Here is a 26,121-nt window from a genome sequence, read left to right as displayed (position 1 = left end):
CTGGCTCTGGGCTGGCAGGCTTGGAGCTGGCACAGGCACTGTGGCCATGGTCTACCACTTTAATGGCTCTGGGGCTGGAGGAGAGAAAAGTAAGTTTTCCTGCTTGTGCCCAGAGTGTCCACCAGGGCTCCCTGGGAAGGGCTGGAGGCCCCCTATTTCGAATTAAGTGTCTACACAGCACTTAATTCGAAATAGCTATTTCGAATTTCGTATTACTCCTCATAGAACGAGGTTTACCAAATTCGAAATAAGGGCTCCACTATTTCGATTTTATTTTGAAATAGCGGTTTGCCTGTGTAGATGCTATTAAAGTTAATTCAAAATAAGGGCTGTTATTTCAAATTAACTTTGCAGTGTAGACATACCCTAAGTTTCTGAACCCTCTGGGTTCTACTGTTCAAAATGTCAGGTTTTTCTGGTTTTAAAAAATGTGCGCAGGGTCTCAATGCCCACATCTGACGGTCACATGTCCTGTATAAAGTATCTAGGCACAGGCTATGTGGTACAAAAATGCCCTCACTGTCAGAACATGATGGCCAGAGTCAGGAAATACCGTGAAATGAGGCCCAAGAACCTTATGTGGGAAAAATCCCTTCAATCACTAGAGGATATATCTCCCAAACCAATGGAGCAGTTAACTCCTTGCAAGAGGGCTAATTCATTGCACTCAAGATAGGGATGTTAAATTTCAATTAATCAGCTAATCGAGTAGTTGATGGAATTTCCATTGATTAGTCAATAAGAGGGGCACTTGCTATCCACTGCATCACTTCCTTTGAAATATACAAGAGCTGCAAGCAGCTCTTGTACATTTCAAAGGGAGAGGAGCAGCAGTCGGACTGGTGCGAGCAGGACTGTTTCAATCATCACTCATGCCATTTCTCTGCTGTCCTCTGCCCCCCACGGAGACGGTGCTGTGGGGAACTAGCTTTTAAGCTGACTCCCCCCCAGCACCAGTTTGTGCTCCCACCTTGCTGCCTCTCACTGATAGAAGCAATAAGGGGGGGAAGCAACTAATCAAGTTGCTACTCGACTACCCAGTCAGCATTTGCTCATCAGGTAGTCGACTAGTTGCTTACATCCCTACCTCGGGAATCTCTCACGCATCCCGGGCCTCTCCAGTGTGGACTTTATCCTTCATGTCCTGGGCCGCCCTTCGCCAGTGCCATCTACTTCCTGCACCGCCAATAAGTAGAAAATGGCCCATGAAGAGAGCTGAGTTGGAACCAAAGAGGAGGTCTACCCCCTCCTCACCAACCGGTGCCACTCCTCAATAGGCACCTACAAGACCAGACATACCACCAGACATGCCACCACCCACGGCACCTATGGGCACCTTGGTGTAAGCGGGGGAATGATCCCGCTATTGTGGGGAACTTTCCTGGCTTCTATACACCCCGGTGAAATGAACCAGCGAAAGGATCTGAGTCCCCGCTCCCACTTCCTTTACCCCACGGCTCCCTGATCCTGAGGGCTCCCCCTCCACTCTCCTGAGTAGCAAACCCCTTGAAACAAGGCTGGGCCCAGGTTTCCTGGGGCTTAATCCCTGACCTTGTAGTCACTAGGGGCAGGAGTTAGGGTGTCCCCACTCCGAGGTGCTCTCTTTACACTGCAGGCCTTCTTGGCCCAGTGATCACTTCATAAGGTTCAAAGCAAATACAATTTATTAAACAACAACTGATTAAAGAGAAAAGAATAAGAAAAAAATGAGAATGGTTAAATGAGAACACACTGTCCTGCTCTGTAGCACAGGGACATCAAAACAGCAGTCTGCAGAGTGTAAGGACAGTCCACAGTCTCTTTCTTAGAGGCCCTGGATATGCTGCAGGGGGGCTACAGGCAGGACATGCTAGCTCTGGTAGTGACCACACAGTCTCAAGCTCGAAGTGGCCAGACCCCTCTCCCAGTCCAGAGCCTTTCCCCACACTTTGCTGGTCCCATGTGCTCACCACATCCAGCTGCAGGCTGTGCTGCTTGGCCAGTTCCAGCTCTTTGTGTTGCTTCTCTGTTCCTTTTGGCTCTCTGAGCACTGCCAGTCTGCTGCTCAACACAGGGTCTGCACTCCCTGTGCTGTGTATGCCTGGCTCTGCTGCTGCAAGACAGTCTCTCCACACAGCTTGTACTCCTGGCCTGTCTGTGTCTGGTTCTGTCGCTGCAGGACTTCTTCATACAGCTTGCACTGCTCTTTTAGCTCTCTGTCTTTGCAGGACCTCTTCTGCACACAGCTTGTTTGTTCAGAGAGAGAGCCAGAAGAATCCCAGCTCACAGGGAGGACGGGGCCTGGCCTCTCCCCTTCCTCACTGGCCTGTCCAACCTGTCAATCAGGCTGAGCTGGAGTGTTGGCTGCTTTCCTCTGGGGTCAGTCAGTCTCATGAACTCTTCCCCTTCAGATACTGCGAGCTGGCAAACCAAAAACTCCCACAGAGTTTTAGTAAGGGGTAACAGTCCCCTTACATTGGCAACAGGTGAACATGCCGGTTCCTGTCAGCCAGAACCGAAACATGCCACAGCACCAGAGTTAAAGAAGGCTTCCCATAAAACACGCCATATACACTGAGTGCTGCAGCCCCATGCACTGTCTCCACCGGTGCCGAGCGCACCTTCACCACCAACAATTCATCACCCCAGCCTGCACTGACATGATTTGGAACCTATCTCTTACTCTCCTAAACCATGGGCACCGGGCACCGTACATAGCACCAGACAAGACAGTAGGTTCTCTTCACAGCATTCTTCCCCAACAGGCTCAGTGAATTCTTGGCATTCCACTCTGTACCGACCATCTCACCACCCACCACAATTTCCATGGTTTAATCACTTTTGGCCTTACTCTCCGCAACATTTCCAACCCCAGTGGCTTTATTGGGCACCATGGAACCAATACCACCCCCGTTCCTCCCACAGATATTGTCCATGTGACATGCTGGTTTCCACACCAGCACATATGGCAACGCATTCTCCAGCCACAACTACTCATTTCTCCTCTTCCCATTTTAACACTTGCCTTCTGTAATGACCCAAGCTGAAACAACTGACAAGGAGGACGACTTACTTCACTCCAACTCAGACAGTTGCTCACTGGTTCCTGTCATTGTCTTCTCCAGACGAGGCAGTTTTCCAATCATCTTCCTCTCCACCTGCTGCAACCTGAAGTGATTTCAGGACTTATTCAAGCGAGTGGCTCAATCAGAGGACATTGTGGTACAAGAGGTGCAGGAAAAACAACACAAGCTACTTAAGATGCTTCAACCAGTGACATCCTGTAAGAGAGTGTTGCTGATCAATGAGGCTATCATGGAGTATTCAGAGAGACACTAGCAAACACCAATGTTTATTCCTCCTGCTAACTGAAGAGCAGATAGAAAATATTTTGTCCGCTAAAGAAAATATTTTGTCAGCTAAAAGTATAGATTTTCAATTTTCACATCCCTACACAAATTCATTGGTTATGGACTCTATCCATCACAGATCTAAACAGCCCCAGCCACGCCTTAGGAAAAGGAGCACAAGCGGTTGGATATTTTTGACAGGAAAGCCTGTTCCTCTGCCACTCTCCAGTTGCAAATATCAAATTACAGCACTCTCTTGGCTTACTATGACCATGCCAACTACACAAGAATATAGGAGCTCCTGCAAGATCTCCCTGAACAAAAAAGGCCTCAGCTTCAATCCATAATGAAAGAGGGCCAGTCAATAGCACGAACAGCCCTTCAGGCGTCTATGGACATAATCGACATAGCTACCAGGTCTATAGTGACTGCAATAGTCATGCTTAGAGCTGGCTTCATGGTTTAAGTCTTCCAGCGTCCCAAGAGAGCTACAGACAAAGGTAGAAGACCTCCCCTTTGACAGGAACCAACTTTTCTCTGCGAAGACAGACAAAGTCCTACATTCAATGAAGGACTCCAATACCACACATAACCTTAGGCATGTACACTTCGCCTAATAGAAGATGTAGATAGACTCCATACCACAGACTAAGGGTATGTCTACACAACCACCCCAGTTCGAACTAGGGTGGTTAATGTAGGCAACCGAAGTTGCAAATGAAGCCTGGGATTTGAATTTCCCGGGCTTCATTTGCATCTTGCCGGGCGCCGCCATTTCTAAAGCCCCGCTAGTTCGGACTCCGTGCCCGTGGCTACACGCGGCACGGAGTAGGTAGTTCGGATTAGGCTTCCTATTCCGAACTACCGTTAATCCTCGTGGAGTTTTACATTGACTGGTTCTGGAACTGATGCCTGAGGAATGACTTAACTCCAACCGCAATATACATACCAGGCCAACAGAATATCACAGTGAACAGCCTGAGTAGGCACTTCTTGGAACAGCATAAGTGGGAACTCAGCCTCAACGTCATCCTCCCATTCTTCCAACAATGGAGGTTCCCAGTCATAGACTTATTTGTGACACCAGCCAACCACAAATGCCACCACTTCTGCTCTGGAGCAGGTCGGAGCAAGAGATCGGAAGGAGATGCCTTCACCATACCCTGGTCCTCTCCCCTGCTGTGTGCTTTTCCACCAACTTCCTTACTCTCCAGAGTGATCAACGAGATTTGCACAGACCAAGCTACAGTAATTCTAACAGCGTCTTACTGGCCAAGACAACCATAGTCCTTCTTCGAGTGGTTGCTCATGTCCATTCGAATCAGGTGTGCGCACCGAGTGCACCACGTCTTCCAGAACGTTTTCCCTAGCGGTACCTGGAGCGCCGGCAGGGCACCCCCTGGAGTGGCACCGCCATAGCGGAGCATAAGTATCCCTGCCGGCGCTCCCCCACCTCAGTTCCTTCTTACCGCCCGTGACGGTTGTTGGAGCGTGTGCCTTTGTTACAGTAGTTAATGGTTCCCGTTCTCTTAGTGTTGTAGATAGTTGTAAACAGTTCAAATTAGTTAGATAGTTGGTAGCTCGTTGTTTTCACTTCGCCCCCTTCGGGGGTGAGGAATGCCAGGGCCGCAAGGCTTTAAGGCTTGCAAAATATGTGCCAAGTTTATGCCTAAGGGAGACCCTTACGATAGCCGTTTAAAGTGTTTGGGTGAGGGTCACCTAGCAGACGCCTGTAAGATCTGCAGGTCATTCAAGCCACGCACGAAAAGGGAGCTGGACTCCCGGTTGAAGCTTCTCCTCATGGACGCGGCTTTACAACCGGCACCGACTGGACACTCCACGGTGCGCAGTGCACCAGCATCGACGCACAATGCTCCGTCCTGTGCGCGGGCTTCGGTACCGAGGACTCGGCACCGTTCTCACTCCCCCGCACCGAAGAAGCCAAAGACTTCGCAGGGTAGGTCTCCAAGCCGGAAGTCCAGGTCGGGCCTACACTGTTGCATTGAGTCCCCGGTGCAGGCGTCTTCGAGTGTCATAGTGCGGCATAAGCGAGCGGGACGACCTTCCAGTCCGGGTCAGCTACCCTCGCATCGTCCCTTGACGCTGGATACTTTTGAGGCAGCACAGGACCTGATTAGCCTCACTACCTCCCCTCCATTGTCGGTTGAGGCGGAGAGGTCAAGGTCTCCTACGCCGGTTGCCATATTGGCACGGGTGTCTTCTCCACACTGGCTGGATCGACCGGCACCGGTCGCATATGCAGCGGGACCATCCCCTGTGAAATCTGCAGGGTGGCCACGTGGTCATCGGTCCATACCATTACGGTGCACTATGCGCTGACACAGCAGGCCAAGGAGGACGCAGGACTGGGCTCTGCGGTCCTCAGTTCTGTATTGTTAATATGTTTGTTTTTATCTGTACCACAGTGCACTTTTATACGGTTCTCTGCATTCTGTTACTTCAATAAATATGTTTGGTTTGTTCAACTTTCGTGGACTTCTCTTTCTGGGTGCTCCGACCCCTCCCCTGTGAAGTGGGGTTGGCTTGGAAGTCACCTGATTCGAATGGACATGAACAACCACTCGAAGAAGAAAAGAATGGTTACTTACCCGTAACTGAGGTTGTTGCTCATGTCCATTCGATTCCCCCCTACCTCCTCTTCGTCGGAGCATCTGGCAAGAAGGAACTGAGGTAAGGGAGTTCCGGCAGGGGTACTTATGCTCTGCCATGGCGGCACCACTCCAGGGGGCGCCCTGCCAGCACTATGGGTACCGCTAGGGAAAATGCTCTGGAAGACGCGGTGCAATTGGTGCACACACCTGATTTGAATGGACATGAGCAACACATCTCGAAAAACAACAGTTACAGGTAAGTAACCGTTCTTTTTCCCTACCTGCACCATCTATCAATTGCTCACACAATTCTCCTCCTCATATGTCCCCACCTACACCGAGGCAAAATGCTTCACCCAAACCTCAGAGCCCTGAAACTCACAGCATGGCTTCTTCATGGTTCCAAAATGAAGAACTCACCTGTTCAGAGAGAATGAAGCAGATCCTTCTAAATAGTCAGCGCTCCTCCACAATGTTTACCTATCAAAACAAATTGAAATGTTTTCAAGAGTGGTGCCACCATCATCATCAATGGCAACCAAACGCTGTTCCAGTACCTACCATGCTGGAATACCTGATGGACCTCAGTTACACTGGCCTTTCTATCCACTCAATCTCCATTCTCGTCCACCTGTCCTCCATCACAGCATTCCCTGAACTAGTGTACTACCTCTCACTATTCGCACATCCTATCACAAAGCGCTTCTTAGTGGGTTTGTGAAACACACGTCCAAATTCATACCCACGAGTGCCACCTTAGGACTTAAAGCTCATGCTTGGCACACTCACAACACCACCCTTTGAGCCATTAGCTACTGCCTCCCCACTACGTCTAGCTATGAAAGTAACCTTTATAGTAACAATATCCTCTGCAAGAAGGGTAATCGAAATTTCAGCCCTAATGGCTCATTTGACGTATACTATTTTTACCAAATATAAAATCATCCTCAGACCTCACCTCAACTTCCTTCCTAAAATATCAGATTTTTATCTCAATGAGCCCATATATTTCTCCACCTATTTTCCAAAACCTCACAGCTCCCCAAGGGAAGCAATACTGCATACTTTGGACACTAGATGGGCCCTTGCATTCTATATAGATAGGACCAAGGAATTTAGAAAATCACAGACTTTGTCTGTGTCCCTACAAGGGGAACAGCCTTCATCTCTTTGTCCAGACCCTACAAGGGAATAGCCATCTCCACGTAAAGTATCTCCAAGTGGATTTCTAATTGCATGTATACTTCCTACCAGATTCATAAGAGGTAACCATCGTAGGTTATCACAGTTCACTCCACCCGCATGGTGACTATATCAACTGCTTTCTTGTATAATGTACCCCTCGCAGATATCTGTAGAGCAGTGACATGGTCTTCCCATCGCACCTTTGCACAGCACGGTGCTCTACAGCAGGGACGTATACCTACCACCACTTTAGCCAGTCCGGTCCTTGTCTCTTTTCACAGCTGACTTCAATACCAATCACCACAAGCAACGGGTACTTCTAGTTAGTCACCTGAGTGGAGCACCCTAGGGACATCTCTCGAAGGAAAAGAGGAAGTTACTCACCCTTTGCAGTAACAATGGATCTTTGAGATGTCCCCCTATGGATGCTCCACTACCCTTCCTTCCTCCCCTCTACTTTGAAGTCTGTTAAACGGTTTCCAGTAGAAAGGAATGGAAAGACATTTTCACACCAATTTTTTTAAAAAACTTTATTATTTCCACCTCTCACATGGGGTCTGTCCAGAACAGTTTTTCAGTACCCCACCTTATGGGCTTCCTTGTGATTATAAATTCATCAGAGCTTTAGCTCAGAACAAGCACACTCACACAACACGTTTAGTCCATACTTTAAACAGATCAAGGAGTTCCCTAAAGCAGACTATATGCAATGGATCTCTCGGTCTCCAGGGGAGGTTCCAAAGGGTTGATAAAAAGAGGAATTATATTAGCATATGCCCATTACTCCTAGAGAAAGTCCCTTAATCTTAAAAATTCACATTGCTCTGATATTTACAGTCCTTTCCAAAGACTTCCAACTAAAGAGGTTCCATATAATCCCACAATAGTTTGTAAATATTTGCATGTGTAATACGATGAAGCCCAAAGATGCTAAACATATATTCAGTAAAGTTTAACCTAATTTTATAAGGTTTCTTCAGAATATTATTAGTCATAAGGAGTTAGTGAGATTTTTATCTCAGCTACGTCATCTTGATTCAGGTAGAGAGAAAGAACTTATTTGGCAGATCTCAGTGTAAACTCAAGACAATAGATGTTTGTCCAATAAAAGATACTGTCTTACCTGCCTTGGCTCTCTAATGATCTGAGACCAACTAAATAAAACTATAGCATCTCTGCCAACAAAAATCTAGTTGTCATCCTTCTCAGAATGTGAACTTCATGGAATGGGACTTTAGAATAAGAACATGGAGGGCACAGAGGAAGCCAAATGTGAAGGGATATTGGAAGCCACATTGTACCATAATAAACTAAAAAAATCATCTATTGTGTAGGAACTCTGACAATCCATCGATGGTGGAGGTAACATAGTAAATAACAGAATCTACCCTCTAAAAGAAAAATACAGTGCTCCTTTAATCACTGAAATTAAATAATACAGGCATGTTGACCTACATTGTTAACTTTCAAGTTCAGAATCTAGCCTATAGTTCAACATTATGTGCCTGAACTAATGATTACATTAATCCACATAGTCATGTTATATTTATTCTCAAAACTCACATGAAATCTTATCTAAATAACAACAATTGTGTGTAAATAGCAAAAAGCCTGAATCGTACCAATAATATTAACAGTTTAGAGCTTGTGAATTAAGAGTAAATAGGGATTTTTCACTTTGATTCTGTGCTCAATGGCTCTGAAAAAGCAGTGGTTTCTAGTGAAAAATCCTCTCTATTACTGACTTGGGGGGGGGTTAAAATGATATGTATTTTAAAAAATAATGTATGTAATTTGTAATGTGAATTGGTAAGGTGCTGAACATAGGTGGAGAATATGCTAAGTAAGGATAAAAAGCTAGAGTTGACAGTATTAAAAGAAAGGTACACTTAGTTTTTGTAGATTTGTAATGATGTTCGTATAATAACAGAAACTTCTAAACAACTCCATGGTAATACGCTCTGAACATTTATGACATGTCTTGTAGCCTTCAACATTACTTAATTTTTTATATTTTCTGTTTGACTAATTCCTCTGTTTAAGTCTGAATTTTTCTAATTCCACATCTTTCTCTTTCAGGTAGGCTTAGGACCTGAGCAGATTGCATTTCTAGAAACTGGGCATCTAGTGGTCTAGATGACAACTATTCTATTACAGGTAGTGGCTTAAATCAGCCAGCAGGAACATGTGGTTCATCCTCCTCCTTAGAAAGCGAGGGAAACTTTTATGCAATAATCTCAGGCTGTGCTAATTTGAGATGTCAGAGGACACATTTATTAATTGATAGGAAATTAGCTGTGATGTGAAAATAGCAATGGTGTAATGCAATGCATGTTTAATGTCTTTTCCTATAACACCTGAAAAATAGGCGTATGCCTCTGCTGGTCCATATCCATTACCTTTTGTATATTTTAACTCTCTTCTGTTGTATATTTGCTTTGTTCTTTATCAGTGTGTTTTTCTTTGTTCATCTATTAACACTTCAAAAAGGAGTTGAATCGCTTAAAAAATGTCTGTGATTTAATTTTAAAAACATGTAGAAATGTAAAAGTCTGAGGAATAGTTTTAAAAAAGGAGCTCCAAAAGGGCATAGAACTACAACCATAGCTTTAAGTGGAATTCTGATGCTATGCAGTGAACGTGTGCATCACTTCAAAGATTAGAAATAAGAGTGATTATGAGTTTTTGGTGGCAGTGCTTTTAATCATAAGGTACTTCGTTATTCTGTTACCTTAATGTTTTGTAGCAGTAATTTTTGAAATATCTGTGAACTTCTGTCTATAACTCAAAATCCCACAAATGTTAAAAAGGATTTGTAATATAGCATGACTCAGGTAAAAAGGCATGCTCAAGTTAGATGTGCTTGAACTAAAAAAAAAATGTACTCTTATTGTAGACACAATCCACAACAGTTGCAACTGCACTAAGCAGATTTGCATGCTACTGTAATAAAAACACCTGAGCCTATCTACACGAGCATGTACACCAATCCTAATACCAGTGCAGAGGTATTGTTATTGGAATATTTATACCATTTTTTCTAGTGTTAGAAGAGGCCAATGAAGATGTGTGCTGAAAGTGAAGGGAGTGAATGATGGGAAGTGGAAAATGTTTTAGGGTTAGTGAGCAGAGGAAAAGAAACTAACATTTTTGTTTGTTGGTGTTAAGTATAGCTAGGGCCTTTTGTATTCATTTGTTATTTTATTTATTTTTTCCTGGGAATTTATCAATATTTATTGCCTAAATAAAACTTTTTATTTGAATAAACAGTTTACTGTTGTAGACTTAACACTATTAGGCTGTAAGTATTTACATTTAATCATTGGGCCACACCATTTGAAGTGCATATAGTCAACTTCATCCTTTTCTCCTATTTTTGTTTTTTGGATTTTTTTGTTTTTGTTTTTTTAATTTTTCAATACTTTCTTGCTCTGAAATGTATTCTGATACAGATTTTTGTTTTCTTCCCGTTTTAGTGTGTCAAATTTTTAAATATTTTTCTGCTAACAGCTTGAATGTGTACATGACAGGCAAGAACTTCGTCAGTACGTTCAGATGTATACCCACTTTAGAGCTTGTGTGCATGCCTATTTATTGTATTTTCTAGACCAGGGCTACTCAACTTTGGAAGCCCCGGGGCCACAATAATACTCATGGCACATGCCGAGGGCTGCAACTTAAGTGTGGTTGCTTATACATGCAAATATATGCAAATAGCTTCTTTCACACTAATGGGCATGAATACAAAGATTAAGCCTTAATCCATGGCATCAGACCCAAACATGGCCAGTGTGAGCCAGTTAGCACCTTTCAGGCTTTGCCCACAAGCTAAGCAGTCAGCACTTCCCACAATGCCCCGGCACTCTCGGTACCTGCCAGGGCGCTAGAAACACCGACACCCTGTACCCATCTGTTCCAGCCAGCCTGTCCACTGGTGTCTTTAAGTGCTCACCTTGCCTAGGAGATGCCTCGCTGTTGTGGAGCATGTTCTCAGTGGCAATCATGTTCAAAGGATCCCACCCGTGGGCTATGTGTTGAGCCCCGTGTAAATCCAAACTGCACCATGGGCTGTAAACAAGCGGGCCACGTGTTGAGTAGCCGTGTTCTAGACTAATACACAGCCTTACTTCAAAAGGCAGTTTTGCATATACAGATTAATGTATTATTGTAATACATACATCTCATGCAATGTATTTCATTTTCTCATTAAAACAAGTGATCTCTATATATTTGAATGATATAAAAGTAGGGTGAAAGCAGAAAAAATGAATAATATTTTGTACAACCCAGGAATTTTTCAGTACAAATCAGTTTAAACTGAAAACAAAGGGGCTTGAATATAACTAAAAACATTACTAGAATCTTCTCAAGTTTATTAGTGTTTCCATTTGTCTATGACAAGTGAATAGTTCTACACAAAAGCTAGTGGTGGTTTTTTTACATAGCAGATATTTCTAATAAGATTTTGTGAAATGGAATCCATCCTATACAAGTTCTTTTATGGTAAAGTTCTTTTAAAAAGTTGTTATAAATTATATTACATGTTTGTGTGTTTTATCTCATTATTTCAGATAAAGAGAAAGCCTCTTCTGGGATAATAAGAAGTGGAAACAGTTTTCAGAATACAAGTCAATATAGGACTATTGCACCAAAGATGGTACCTAAAGTTATAACATCAGAAGTGGTGTCTTGTCTTTCACCTGCTTATCCTGAACAAACTAATCCTATTTCAGCTACAAGCGCTAAACCTCTTATAATGCCAATACAAAACTATACTCTAATGCAAGTTGCTGGTCACAAGGGAACTTTTTCTCTTGTAGCTTTGCCACATATTACTCCTGCAATGGCAGCACAACGAATCCAACAATCAAACATGCCCATTCCTAAAAATCTCAAACTACCTATTCCTAGGTACCAATCTATAAAAAATAAATTGCTGATTGACAAAACAATTCAAACGTCTTCTTCAAGTGCATATAACAAGATTCCTACGATAGCACAAATTTCGTCAAAGATACCAGCAACAGGAGATCTTCCTGAAACTCATTCTGCTACAGATTTATCTGAACAAGTTATTTTAATTGATCGTGGCTCTACTAAAATTACTGTTGCTACTGTACCCAGGGAAAACAACTGAGAGACATCTGGATCTCCTTTACTAAACAAAACAAAAACTGCTGAAGATAGTATGTTGGGACCATCTGTTATTAAGGAGCCTTTGTCCAACCCAATGAATGCAAGTAATTCTGTAAAAATAAATCTACTGAAATCAACTATTGAAACCACCAAAGGCTCAGTCATAATGTCTGAGAAACTTAAAGAAAAACTGGTGAATTCTGCAAATTCTGTCACTGTACTGTCACCATCAGTATTAAGCAATGTAGCTCAATTGACTCAGTCCTCACCAAAAGAAAAACTTCCTATTTTGCCATATTCAAGAATGAAAAATGCAATATTCTATACATCTAAACAAAATTCTAACTCTGTGGCTGCATCTACTTCTGGGCAAAGATCTGAATGTGAAAAAATACCATCCTTGGTGAAAACCTTTAATGTTTCTACCAGAGTTTATGATAAACTACTAGCTATATCTTTTGCAGAAGTGTCCAAACAAGCCACCTGTGAAAATACCTTCAGTCCAGCCAATAAACTGGACGTTGATAATCTTAAAAAATTGAGTGGTATAGCCTGTAACAGAAGAGGCAGAAAACTAAGAACTCCAGATGATATATTGGCATTTCACACCAAAAGAAGAAAGTGTATCATTAATAAATTTAGAGAGGGTAAAGAGAGAGTAAAAAATTGATCTCCAGGAGCCAAAGGACAGAAAGACAGAGTCAGTGAAAAAATATCGTAGTATTAGGCCAAAACCTGTAGATGTTATGCAGCCTTTAGCTCCACTGATATCTCCTGTAGCTATAATAGAGACTCAGATTCCTGACTGTATAGAACAAGACATTTTCTTAAATGATTCGCTTCCGAATAAATATTTATGTTATAAACAGAGTGATGGAACTTTTGCTAAACCAAATGATCCACATAGAAATGTATTTTCTACTATACCTAAGCCATGGCATAAGTGCCATGTTTGTAACCACAACTTTCAATTTAAACACCATCTTCAGGATCACATGAACACACACACAAATAGACGGCCTTATACTTGTCAAATATGCCATAAAGCATATGTTCATTCAGGGAGCCTAAGCACTCACATGAAGCTTCATCACAAAGAAGGTAGACTCAAGAAACGTGTGTGTTGTGAATTTTGTGCTAAAGTATTTGGTCATGCAAAAGTATACTTTGGCCATTTGAAGGAAATACACGGAGTTGTTATCAGTACCGAGCCATCCACAAGTAAACAGCAGCTGCAAGATGCTTTAAAGAATAGAAACATAAATATAAAAGGGTCAGAAGAAACAAAGAGGTGAGTGTATATAAGTGGCAACAAGAAAATTATTTCTTTGAATGCTATATATGGACTTTTATTATTATAAAAGTTTTTCTTTTGATTTTTATTTCCCTTTTTCTTCCAAAATGAGATTCACAGCTGCTTTCAGATTTTGTTAGAGACTAAGGATGTTAAATATCATTTAATTTACTAGTCGAGTAGTCGATGGAATTGATAGGCACTTCCGCATTCCTCATTTGAAATGTACAAGAACCCCCGGTGGAGGAGGAGGAATGCGGAACTCCGCGTGCAGCCCGGGTGGCATGTGGACATGACAGCTTTGAAATCTACAAGGCCCAGTGGGGGCTCTTTTGCATTTCAAAGGAAAGCGCCCTCATGGAGCCCAGGGTCAGTGGGGGAACTCCCCAGCTGATCCTGGGTTCTGTGGAAATGCCGTGCAGAACCCGGGATCAACTGGGAGTCCCCAGCTGACCCCAGGCTCCACGCAGCACTTTCACTTTGAAACACTGCCTTGGCATTTCAAAGGGGCAGCACCGCACAGCTGCACTGGGGATCAGCTGTGTGACGATGCCCCTTTGAATGCTGCCTTGTTGTTTCAAAGCATCAGCACCACACAGCTGATCCCAGGCTCAGCTGTGCGGTGCTGCCACTTTGAAGTACCGCCTCTTCTTCTTTGAGTAGTGTCCCCGTGGGTGCTCCACTCTAGATGAAGGGTCGCCCTGAGCCGCAGATCGGAGCTTTGCAAAGTAGTTTCCCCCCCTGTTGAGCCACGCATGCTCAGAAGGCGTCTTGAGCCCTTCCCGCCCTCTGCAGCGTGCGGCTCAACCCCCTCCCTTTCAGTTCCTCTTCAACCGCCCTCGTCAGCAGACGGAGCGAGTAGGAGCTCCCTCTCAGTCTCTCAGACTGCATTTCTATTAGTTAGCTTACCATCTTCCTCCCCAAAGACACAGGGAAAGGGGCAAGGAAGTCCGAGGACCCCTGCTAACAAAGCAGAGGGAAGATCCTCCCTTTGGGCACCGGGACCGGTGTGCGCTGCCTCCAAGCCGTCCCGGGAATGCGCTAACCACCCGGGGCGGAAAGAAAAGCTGGCGCCGCTTCAAACCGCGGTGCCGCTGCAAGCCCTGGCGCCACTTCAAGCCCCAGCACCGCGGAAAACTCCGGCACAGCTTAAAGGGATGGTGCCGCTCAAACCCTCGGCATCGCACCAAAAGAAACCTCATACACAGCCGGCACCGGCTGCAACTGTAAACCAGATCTCAACACCGGTGCCGGCAGCAGACAGTGAGAGGCACCCTCATGAGTCTGCTACAGACCACTCTAACACAGCGTCTGACACTCACAGCAGGCAGCAGCATTCATGCCTGCCTCCCACTGACTGCTCACCTGGGAGCTCCTTGGCAAGGCATTTCCCCTCCCAGATCTATGTCTGCAATGTCCTTGCAAGACGCTCCCTTACAGGATGATGACCGACACACGACATATTCTTCACGACACACGTCACCAAGGGGGTCTCGCTTATACTATCATAGGGCTGGACCACAACAAAGCCCATGGCACCCTTATTGGTCTTACCCACCCCCACCCTACCCACCCCAATGGGGACCCTGGGATCATTGGGACCCATACAGACGCCGGTCCTCAGCCCACTCCACACCATCTCGAAGGAGCCTGCCTCATCTACAGCCCCTACCTCCGGCAACAGACACAGAAGAGAAGGAGGAGGAACGAATTTCAGACAATGAATCCAATATTCAATCAATAAACATCACACACCCTGACGACCTAAGTGCCCAATAGGACGAGGCAGTTATACCATCAGATACAGTAGCGATTGACAACCTCAAACAGTTTCAAGAACTATTCAAGCGAGTAGCGACAAGTCAGCATGTCTCCCTCCAAGAAGTGCAAAAGAAACAACATCACTTGTTAAAGAACCTGCATCCTACATTGCACAGTAAGATTGCCCTGCCAATTGACGAGGCAATCATGGAAACATCTGAGGATCTGTGGAAGACACCCGCATCCATCCAGCTGACTAATAAAAAGATTGACAGAAAATACTTCGTTCCACCAAAAGACAATGATTTCCTGTTTACACATCCACAAGCCAACTCCTTAGTTGTTGAATCGGCACAGCAAAGAGCGAAGTTGCTGCAATACAAAAATGGCAATATGGACAAGGACCATAAAAAGCTAGACTTCTTCGGCAAGAAGATATACTCCTCTTCTACCCTACAACTAAGAATATCAAATTATTCTGCCCTCTTAGCGAATCATGATTTCGATAATTATTCGAAGCTGGGAGAACTGATACCACATCTCCCTGAATCCAAAAGGTCTATCTTGAAAATGATAGTCCACGAAGGCCATACGATCGCTCGCACCGCTCTTCAAACGGCAATGGACGTTGTTGACACCGCAGCCAGGACTACAGCTACAGCGGTAGTCATGCACAGAACTTCCTGGCTACAGTCATCTGGAGTTCCCCGAGAACTTCAGCCCAAAGTAGAAGACTTACCATTCGATAAGCAAAAATTATTTGCAGCTTCTACAGACGAAATGCTACACAACAGTAAGAATACGAAAACCACTCTTCGTACATTGGGCATGTACACACCGCCTTTGAAACGCAGGCGATACACCCCATATAACACATACAATCGCTACAGATATGGGCAATACAACCGACCACAGAGACCGTATGAAGACACTAGGCCAAGACAACGACCTCAGAGGAGGCGCCCTAATCAGGGCCGCCCACAAACTGCTCAGTCCTCTAAGCAACAAATTTGAAGATGTGGTCGAGGGTCTGCAATACCTCCCTCACAATCTAGCAACAACGCAACAGGGCCATCTTTTTACCCACCGTTTATGGCCGTTCCTTCCACAATGGGAATCTATAACATCGGACCGCTGGGTTCTAGACATAATTCGAGTCGGCTACACCATCCCATTTACCACTACCCCACCTACCCTTTCCCCTACCCCGTCCCTTTTCAGGGACCCCTCTCATGAAACTCTACTAAAACAAGAGATCGATCAACTCCTTTCAATCGGAGCCATAGAAAGAGTACCAGTAGAGTTTCACGGGAAAGGATTTTACTCAAACTATTTCTTGATTGAGAAAAAAACGGGGGGCTGGAGGCCCATATTAGACCTCCGCAAACTGAACACATTTCTCAGGAAACAACGTTTCAAAATGGTCACACTTACAACAATCATTCCTGCGCTAGATCAAGGGGACTGGTTCGCAGCCCTCGACCTGCAAGATGCGTATTTCCATGTAACTATCCATCCTGCCCACAGACTCTATCTACGCTTTACGCTCGGCCCAGATCATTTTCAATACAATGTTCTCCCCTTCGGCCTCTCGTCAGCTCCGAGAGTATTTTCAAAGGTACTAGCAGTTGTCGCTGCGTACCTCAGACGACACAAGGTCATTATATTCCCCTACCTAGACGACTGCCTTTTAAAGGGCTCGACACAGGACGAAACCACCTCCATGATAAGTACGACCACATCCCTCCTCAATCGTCTAGGTCTTCTAGTCAACGAAAGCAAATCAACACTTCACCCAGTTCAAGATATAGAGTTCATTGGGGCATGCCTGGACTCAATCACAGCTCGAGCATACCTACCGTGACAACATTTTATAACTATACAAGAAATTATAAGTGCGATGTTTACAACTCCTACCACTACAGTACTTACTTGTCTCCGACTAATGGGACTCATAGCTTCCACCACCTATATTGTCCACCACGCTCGTCTGCATTTTTGATGCTTCCAACTCTGGATAGCAATTGCGTACATACCGTCACGACACTCCCTCAACAAAACAGTGACTATTCCACCAAACGTTCTTGCATCCTTACATGGTGGACGGTACAGAACAACCTCCTGGCAGGTGTTCCATTCCAACAAATCGAACCCACTATACAGATTACCACGGATGCTTCCCTCCTTGGCTGGGGAGCACATATGAACGATCAAGGGGTTCAGGGAAGGTGGTCCCCATCCGAGGCACGACTACACATCAACCTCCTCGAACGGCGGGCAGTAAGGAATGCCTGTGCACACTTCGCTTCCAACATCGCCAATCAGACAGTCCACATCCTAACGGACAACATCTGCAAAATGTTCTACATAAACAGGCAGGGCAGAGCCCGCTCCCGCTCCCGCTCCCTCTGCGTGGAAGCTATTCGCCTGTGGAACTCTTGCATCCGCAACCATGTCACCCTGATAGCATCCTACCTCCCCGGGGTGAACAACACCAGAGTAGATTCACTCAGCCTCAACTTCACCTCGGATCACGAGTGGGAGTTACACACAGAGGTCGCAAACTCAATCTTCCACCGATGGGGATGGCCATCTATAGACCTCTTTGCGTCTACCCAGAATGCCAAGTTGCCCCCAGTTCTGCTCACGCTCAGGACTTGGCAGACATTCCCTGGGGGAAGCCTTTCTAATCAAATGGACAGCCCCCCTACACTATGCCATCCCACCCATACCGCTCATCCCAAGAATCCTACGCAAGATCTGCAGAGACAGAGCCCTAGTCATCCTGATAGCCCCGTCGTGGCCCCGCCAAACTTGGTACCCGTACCTGCACAAGCTAGCGGTTCACCCTCCTTATCTACTACCAAACTGTGTAGACCTGATATCTCAGAGCAATGGCACGATACTACACTCACAGCTTCATACCCTACATCTTCAGGCTTGGCTGCTCTCAGGTTCTCGGAGATAGAAAATCACTGTTCCCAGCAAGTGAAGGACATCCTCCTCCACAGTAGGAGACAGTCCACTCGAAAAACTTACCTGCAAAAATGGACACGATTCTCTCACTGGTGCCAACGAACCAAAGTAGAACCCCGTTTTTCCCCACTAAATACGATCCTGGACTACATTCTAGACCTTAAAGTATCAGGACTGTCAATCTCTTCCTTAAGAGTCCATCTTTCCGCAAAAGCAGCGTTCCATACCTTGATTGTTATTCACCTCATGCAGTAATGAGTGTTCTTCGAGATGTGTGTCCCCGTGGGTGCTCCACGACCCTCCCTTCCTCCCCTCTGCGCAGAATCTAAATTACTCGGGCGAAGGCGAGGAACTGAAAGGGAGGGGGTTGAGCCGCGTGCTGCAGAGGGTGGGAAGGGCTCAAGACGCCTTCTGAGCATGCGCGGCTCAACGGGGGGAAACTGCTTTGCAAAGCTCTGATCTGTGGCTCAGGGCGACCCTTCACCTAGAGTGGAACACCCACGGGAACACACATCTCGAAGAACACTCGTTACTGCATGAGGTGAGTAACTCCCTTTTCTTCCCCTCCCCCGCCCTTTTGCTGCCTCTGCCTGATAGAGGCAGCAAGATGGGAGAATCAACTAGTCCTTAACATCCTTATTAGAGACCTCTAGGCAGTCATCCCATCTATCCTTTTCCTCCTACAGTCCATCAGGATTTATTAATCCTAAATTGTCATTGACAGACTGGTGTCTAGTCTAGTCCTGAATATTTTCTGTTAAAATAATACCACAACTGCTAGTGGAGCTGTTTTTTTATTATGTTCCTTGACTTCTGACTCTTAAAACGTGTTCCCTGATATTTATTTTTATAGCCTTGTTCTCGTATATAATTTTCCTATTTTATTTTTCAAAAGAATGACAATCACAGTATTTCAAGATACCAAATGATGTTTCATTGTTCACTTGTAGTTTGGTTACTATGTTATGCATTGTTACCCTGTTCTTTCTCAGAGGTAATGCTGCTTGGTCCCTATTTATGCATTTGATTAATGCTTTCTACTATCTAGTATATAAAATAGAAAATGTTCTTGCTCCTACATCATGATCTTGTGGTGAATTAATCTTTCCCATGATCAGATACTGAGTTTTTAGTTGTATTACTATGATTTGCATTTATTAAAATAAAGTTTAAATTAATGTTGTTTCTCTGCTGTGCCACTACTATACTATTTTATAATTTGACCCGTCTCTCCTTTGCATCATTGTGAGTTTGATTAGTGAGTTCACTGTTCCATCCTCTGAAATGTTAATTAAAATGTTAATAGCATTGGACCCAAATGGACTATGCAGTAACTCATTTATTTTCACTGGCCGGCTTATGATGAATTATTTATAATGACTCTGTTAGTTTGAATTTTTAGTCAATTTTGTATCATTGTAGTAGTTCCATCTAATCCATATTTCTTTATCTGCTATGGGTAAGTGTTTTGTGGAGCCCTGTTGAAAACTTTATTCAAATTAGGGATGTAAAATCCTGTTTAATCAGTTAACTGGTTAAATGATACATTTAATTAATTAACCACTTAAATGGGATTGGGGGGGACCCTGCGATGGGCGGGACTGCTCCAGCAGGGCTGAAGCACCCTTGCCCACAGCGCACTGGGCACATTGCGGGTAGGAAGTGTCCCTGACTGTGGTGCACTGCTCCAGCCTGGCCAGGCCCGCCACGAGGGGCCTTCTTCTGCAGCCAGCCTGGAAAGGCCCCTAATCAAGGCCTTCCTGTATCTGCCTTTTAAAAAGAGAATTTGGATTTTTCTCTTGTCAGTAAATGAAAATTGACTCATGAATTTCTCTTTTGAAAGTCAATGTTGAGTCATTTTCACAGTATTGGAGTATTTAGCTTGCCAAAATATGACAGGGAGATTATTTTTGTTGTATTATAACATTTCATTGAAATTCTTCTTGGGGTTGATAAAAGTTTTATTTTTACAAAACCTGATTTTGGAGACAATTATTTGGTGGGCAGTTTCGATTTTAGTATTTTATATCATTTGTTTTTTTCATACCATACTGCCTACTATTTTATCTCTCTATTTTTTCTCAGTCCTTATAAATCAGATATTAATTGCAGTAAAAATGCCTGGTTTTAATAAAGTAAATATAATTTTCCATAAATTCCTCCTTTTCCACCTCTTAACGTTTAGAAGATTAGAAAATTCCATTCTAACTCTAATGGCAATTACTGAAGTAGTGATTCCAGATTTGCCATACTTTATGCTCATTTATTTGGGTTATTCTTTTGACTGGAGGTGGGGTTGATAATGCTATCAATATGCTGATTATGTCATTTGTGTTCTCGTACAAAACTCTACTTTTCTCTTCTACCAATTCCCTCCCTCCCATTAGTTATTTTGCAGGACTTAGGTTCCCCAAGGTTGGGTTCTTCCTACCCTAGACCACACACATACACTAATAGAGTATGTCTGAGAGGACTGGTTAAGGAACACTCTCAAACTGACCCCTTATGTCTATGGACTCAGTAGGCTGTGTTGGACAGCAATGCCAAGCTATGATCCTCATGTGCCCTTGGACTTATTGGACTGGGCTAAACAGCATTTTAAGCTGCCACCCTCATAGGTCCCCAGGTTCAACATGTCCCTATCCCCGGTTTTACACCACTGCTGTTCTGCTAGTATCCCACTTGATGACCAAACCCAAAGAATTTTGCGTGGTACGGGGGTCTTTAGCTTCGGTACAAGCTAAAGGTACTGCAGAGTGAAGCTAAAAACAACACCCCCAAGGGATGGGCAAGTGGGTGAGAGAGAGAAAAGCAACCAACTTTACTGTGAAAGTTTTTTATTTCCAGGTAGTAACCATACAAGAGGAACGAAACGAACAAAACAGTTACAATATTAAATTTAACGTAAATCTAATTACAAAAGTTAGGGCCAACAAACCACAACTAATCACAGAAGGCAGGGTCAGGAGACTAGCTATACCTAGAGAGAACAAGATGACTCTCACCACTCCATGAAGCTTAAGTCGATTGTGGTTCCCAGGTAGTGATGGTAGTTGAGGGTCCAGAGTGTTGGAGACCAGCTGAAGAGAGCCACCAGAACAATTAATCAGTAGAAGATGAAGTCCCAATAGAAATTATGTAGAATTTAGCTCTAGGCATCAGAACACTTTACTCAAGCTTGGGCAGGAAATTTTTATAAAAAAAGAACAGTGGTTCAAAGCAGAACACTCTATTTATTTGTGGGTAAACTGATGATTTAAGAGAGTATACCAAAGTTGTTTTATTCAGGCTAGACAATAAGAACTTCTCATTCATAACTATGGGAAATGTTTCTTCAAAGGAGTTCACAATGCAGACAGGAAGCTTTCGATATTTCAGATAGCAATAGAGGGCTTATTTGTTAGAATTGGACTGGTAGCTGCTGAGCTGTGAGAGTGCAGGCATGATTTCATTGGCATCTGGAGCAGAGATTTCCCATCAGGCAATACTTTCCTGCTTTTTGGGTCCCAAAGTTCAGTGTGATTCCTGCCATGGACTTTCTTTTCTACATTCTGTATACTAATGGATACACCTTTCAGTCCTATCTTTGATGCAAATGAGGCTATGAGAGTTTCTGAAAGGGCTTAGGTGTGTCTTCACCTGTCTTTTAATTGTTTTTTGTACGTCTTTCTTCTTCTTTGAGTGATGTCCCCGTGGGTGATCCACTGTAGATATTGGGCTTGCCTTTCTTCTGATTGGCTTTGGGTCAAGTATAGACTTGGCGGGGGGGGGTGTCTTTTATGAGTCAGAGAAGCTAATATTATGCCCTGATTCCCCAAGAACATGGAGCTGGTAGGTAACAATAGCTTACATATCTCTTTTTTCTTCCTATTTTAGGGGAAATATATGCAGTTTTGAAGATTTATTTCAGAGTCAAGCAGAAGTCAAATTTCAGATCAAATGTGGCAGATGTCAGTTTGCTGCACAGTCTTTTGCTGAGATGAAGTTGCATTTGTTATGTTTTCATGGAGAGGAAATCCAAGGAAAAATCAAAAAGGGAATTCTACAGGGAGGAAAGGTAGCTCAGGAAGAACTAGTCAGAGATGCAGCTCATTTCTGGAAGAAGCGCAAAGAGAGACAAAAACCAGCCAAACATGTCATTTGCGAGGAAGAGTATTATGCTTTTCCAAAACTGAAAAAGCAAATATATCTCAATCAAAATAATTTTGATGTATTAACTGAAAGCGAGGTTATTCAGTCAAGTAACAATGAACCAGGAAGGGAGTTGCAAAATATTGGCTGCGCCATACAAAATAAAAAAATTCAAATTTGGGGTCAACCTAGTCATAACTGCATTTTATGCAAGCTGATATTTAGAAGAAAAGAAGAGCTTTTCAGTCATTGGCAGAATCATCATAATTGTGAAGACCCTTCTATTCTTTGGACTATTTTTAATTCATTCTCCAAACAGGGAGTTATTGAACTTTCTAATAATGCTGAGAAATGAAGCATTAGCAAAATTCAGCTAGAAAAGTATTCTCTTTTCCAAGTCTGGTTAGCAATGTCACAAAAATTTACAATTCTCTCATTCTATTTGGTGATCATTTGCAATGTTTTTACATGCAGTTTAGGTTTGTTTACTGAATATAAAACTGTTAATTCTCACTGCAGGCCTTTCAAGATATGTGTACGCACACACACGCACACGGAACTTTACAGAAACAAGTAGGCAGAATGTTAGAGATTGAAATTAAAAGAAAAAAAGAGAGGAACTGAAATTATATTATGTTGTACACTAACATTGATGTGTTCCTTTTGTGAAGTATACAAATGGTCTTCTTGTATTGTATGACAAACCAGATTAAAAATACAGGTTGGACCTCCCTGGTCGGGCTCCTTTCTAGGCAGTGGTGTCCCCGGAGCCTGGGCTCCCTGCTCTGCTGCTGGCCCCATGCTAGGGCTCCAGGGTCAGCCTCCTCAGGCTGGGAATATCCAGTCTGCATGAGCCCCACTACTGCCAGGGTTCCCAGCTGGGACCAGGGATTGTCCCCGGGTGCTGCTGGCCCAGCTGTCGATGGGGTTCTGGCTAGGGCTGGGAATTCCTCCTGGATGATGCTGGCCTCACTGCCGCTGGGATTCCCTGCCAGGACTGGGGCTCCCTCCCAGTTCTCCCTGGGGCTGGATTCCCCACGCACTGAAGGACCAGCCCTTGCTGGCGCAGCTAAGGCTCCCCAGCATCTGCAGGATTCCTAGCTGGCTTCTGCTCCTCTCTGGTCCCTGAGAGTCCCAGATTTGGGAGTGTCAAATATTCAGTCTTAACAGTATCTCCAGATTTTATGGAAACGTATATGTGCATAGAGTTCTCTAGGTTATTTTAATGTACATGTTAAGATGTAATGTGTGTGCTTTTTTATGATAATAAGTGTGGAGCACAGTTGTATGATGGGATAATAGAAAACCACACAAAAAAAGTATTCATTAACTCCAAGGAGTTCCTATGGATTTCTTTAGAAGTTTACATAACTTAAGCTTTCTTTACAATCAGAATGATTTTGTTTTTTAAGATAAACATACTGCTAGTTCTTTGATTCCTTCTGCACTAACAATCAAGTTTAAAAGCCTAGTTTACCTAGTTTAAACTCTGTTGTGACCAAATACAGTTTGGCCAGCCAAACAGGACACAAGCTAAGCAATTCTGTGTATGCTACTATGAGCTAAATCTTTGGTACATCTAGACTCTTTTGGGGATACAAGTGTAGATCGCTTAGGCACTGAACTCTGTGTTGTCTAAAAATGCTTGTAGGAGGTAATATGACACGTGGAAAAATGATGGTGCTCCTTTTATCCCTTTGCTTGCTCCATTTCACCTATCTGTCAATCTGTATCTGTGGTAGTAAAGTTCTGGAAGAATTAGCCTTAGAAAATATAAGGTAAGCATATATTACATTGCTAAAACTCTGAAATGTCCAAGACTTTAGCTTGATAATGGAAAATAGGAAGATAGGGCCTAAAAATTGGTGCATTCTCATAATGGGATCCTGGAATATCTTACATAATTTTTCGGTGTATTCTGTAACATCAGTAAAAATGTGATAATCTGATCATTTTTAAATGAAATTCCTTATCCTATAATGCTGTTTACTGTTTAAGTAGGAGATTGGAGCCAAATAAAATAGAAAACAAAAAGGAAAAATCTCACAGAAACTTCAGTTGTTTCAGGAAGGGGAAAAAATATGTGTAGAATTCAACAACTTGCCTCCAAATTACTATTGATTCATGTGTTTGGTTGTTTCATTACTTCAACTTTTAGCAAAAAGATACTATTTTAATATGCCAAACTAGTTCTGAAATATACTATTTATTTTATATTCTGCTGGCTTGTTTTGATCTCTAATGCTTGGAGATATAAAAGCTGTTCATTTTCTGATTCGAGCATATGTATATGGTCTCTCTCTGAGTAGCATCTGCAGAACATGTTGAAAGGGATCGTTTTAAAGTTGTGTGTTTCTTTTTAAACAAGGAGTATGTTTCATTTAGTATAGCATATTTATACTAACAAGTATTCTGTCCTGAGTTACGTTTTCACTGAATATAGTTCATTATTACATACAGATACATACTTTGGTTTGATTTTGGTTTAAATTTGTATTCAATATGATGATATTTGGAAGCAACATGTGGAAACCTATTTACAGCAGCATTTAATAGAGCATATTTATGGCCAAACAATTGATTGTCATGAATACAGTTTGCTGTTTACCTCAAATTTGGACATGCTAACATCTCATTTTGTAGATTTTTAAAATTTGTACATTTTTAAAATTGTTGAAATGAACATCATTTATGTAGCTGTAATTTTGGTACTTTGGGGGAGGAGGGTTCCTTTCTAAAACTCTTTCCACCTCATGGTTCAACTTTAAAGATGTTCCTCAAATGGAAGATTGTTCCTTCATCAGCACAACATAAATAATCAAAGCTGGATGAGTTCCATTGCCTTATCTGATTTGCAAACCCTTGCCCTTTTCCAGCCGCTCTACTATAGTTTCCTATGGGCTGCTTGACATGGTTGCTGACAATAAATGCTAAACCTCATTTATTTATTAGAATTTAGATCTCTGCTGTTTAGCTCCAGCAGAGCTTCTGCTGTGCCTTGTTAGATGCTTATTTTATCTACCATTCATTGCACTTTTTGAGCAAAGTGTCATAAGAAGGATGAGCAGGAATTTAGAAGAGCAGATTTAAGCTCTAACTTTGTGCATTTGGTGCTGATGTTTGAGAATCACCAGCTTATTTAGGCATAACTGTGTAGTTTATTATATTTCTAGAAGACATCCACCTAAATCAATTTGTTTTGGAAGGACATTTGTAATTCTAAATTAACTAATGTTGAATTTGCCATTATCAAACCTGTAAAACTTTGGTTTGTGTTTATCATGCATAAAGATTAAAATGTAATAACAAGGTTTACTTGTCAAGTTCATCCTGGAATACCTGCTTTAAAAAAAAATCAAGGCTCAACCCTTTTTTCTGTTAAGGTTCATCTAGCAGCCATCTCTGTCTATTCCCTTATTCAAGGCAAATCAGTGTTTCTGCATGAGATGTCAGCTCAGTTGCTGAAAAACTTTGAAAGGCACTTTACTCCCATCAAGGATTCCATCCCTCAATGGAACCTCAGACTGGTCCTCCCTAGGCTGATGGCAGGGCCGGCCTTAGGCCGATTAAACCCATTCCCCTGAATCGGACCCCATGCCTAAAGGGGCCCCATGCCCTGAACCTGGAAGTGTGCCGGGCACCATGGGCGACGAGTTACTATTCAGAGCCAGGGCCCTGCTCCAGCAATATTTGGAGC

The 26,121-nt window shown here is 43.3% G+C and overlaps 1 protein-coding gene across 1 annotated transcript in view; it reads left to right on the top strand.

Moving 5' to 3' along the window:
- Positions 1–25,734, top strand: part of ZNF438 (zinc finger protein 438) — a 31,669-nt gene extending 5,935 nt beyond the window's left edge. The window contains 3 exon segments of the mRNA XM_089776766.1: positions 11,706–12,923; positions 12,925–13,553; positions 22,170–25,734. Of these exon segments, the coding sequence (XP_089632892.1) occupies positions 11,706–12,923; positions 12,925–13,553; positions 22,170–22,779 (2,457 nt within the window). The 3' untranslated portion in view covers positions 22,780–25,734.
- The last annotated feature ends 387 nt before the right edge of the window (positions 25,735–26,121 follow it).

Source organism: Pelodiscus sinensis, chromosome 2 (assembly GCF_052426305.1).
Source record: "Pelodiscus sinensis isolate ZL-2025 chromosome 2, ASM5242630v1, whole genome shotgun sequence".
NCBI classification, from domain to species: domain Eukaryota; kingdom Metazoa; phylum Chordata; order Testudines; family Trionychidae; genus Pelodiscus; species Pelodiscus sinensis.
This window is presented reverse-complemented; position numbering and strand designations above follow the sequence as displayed.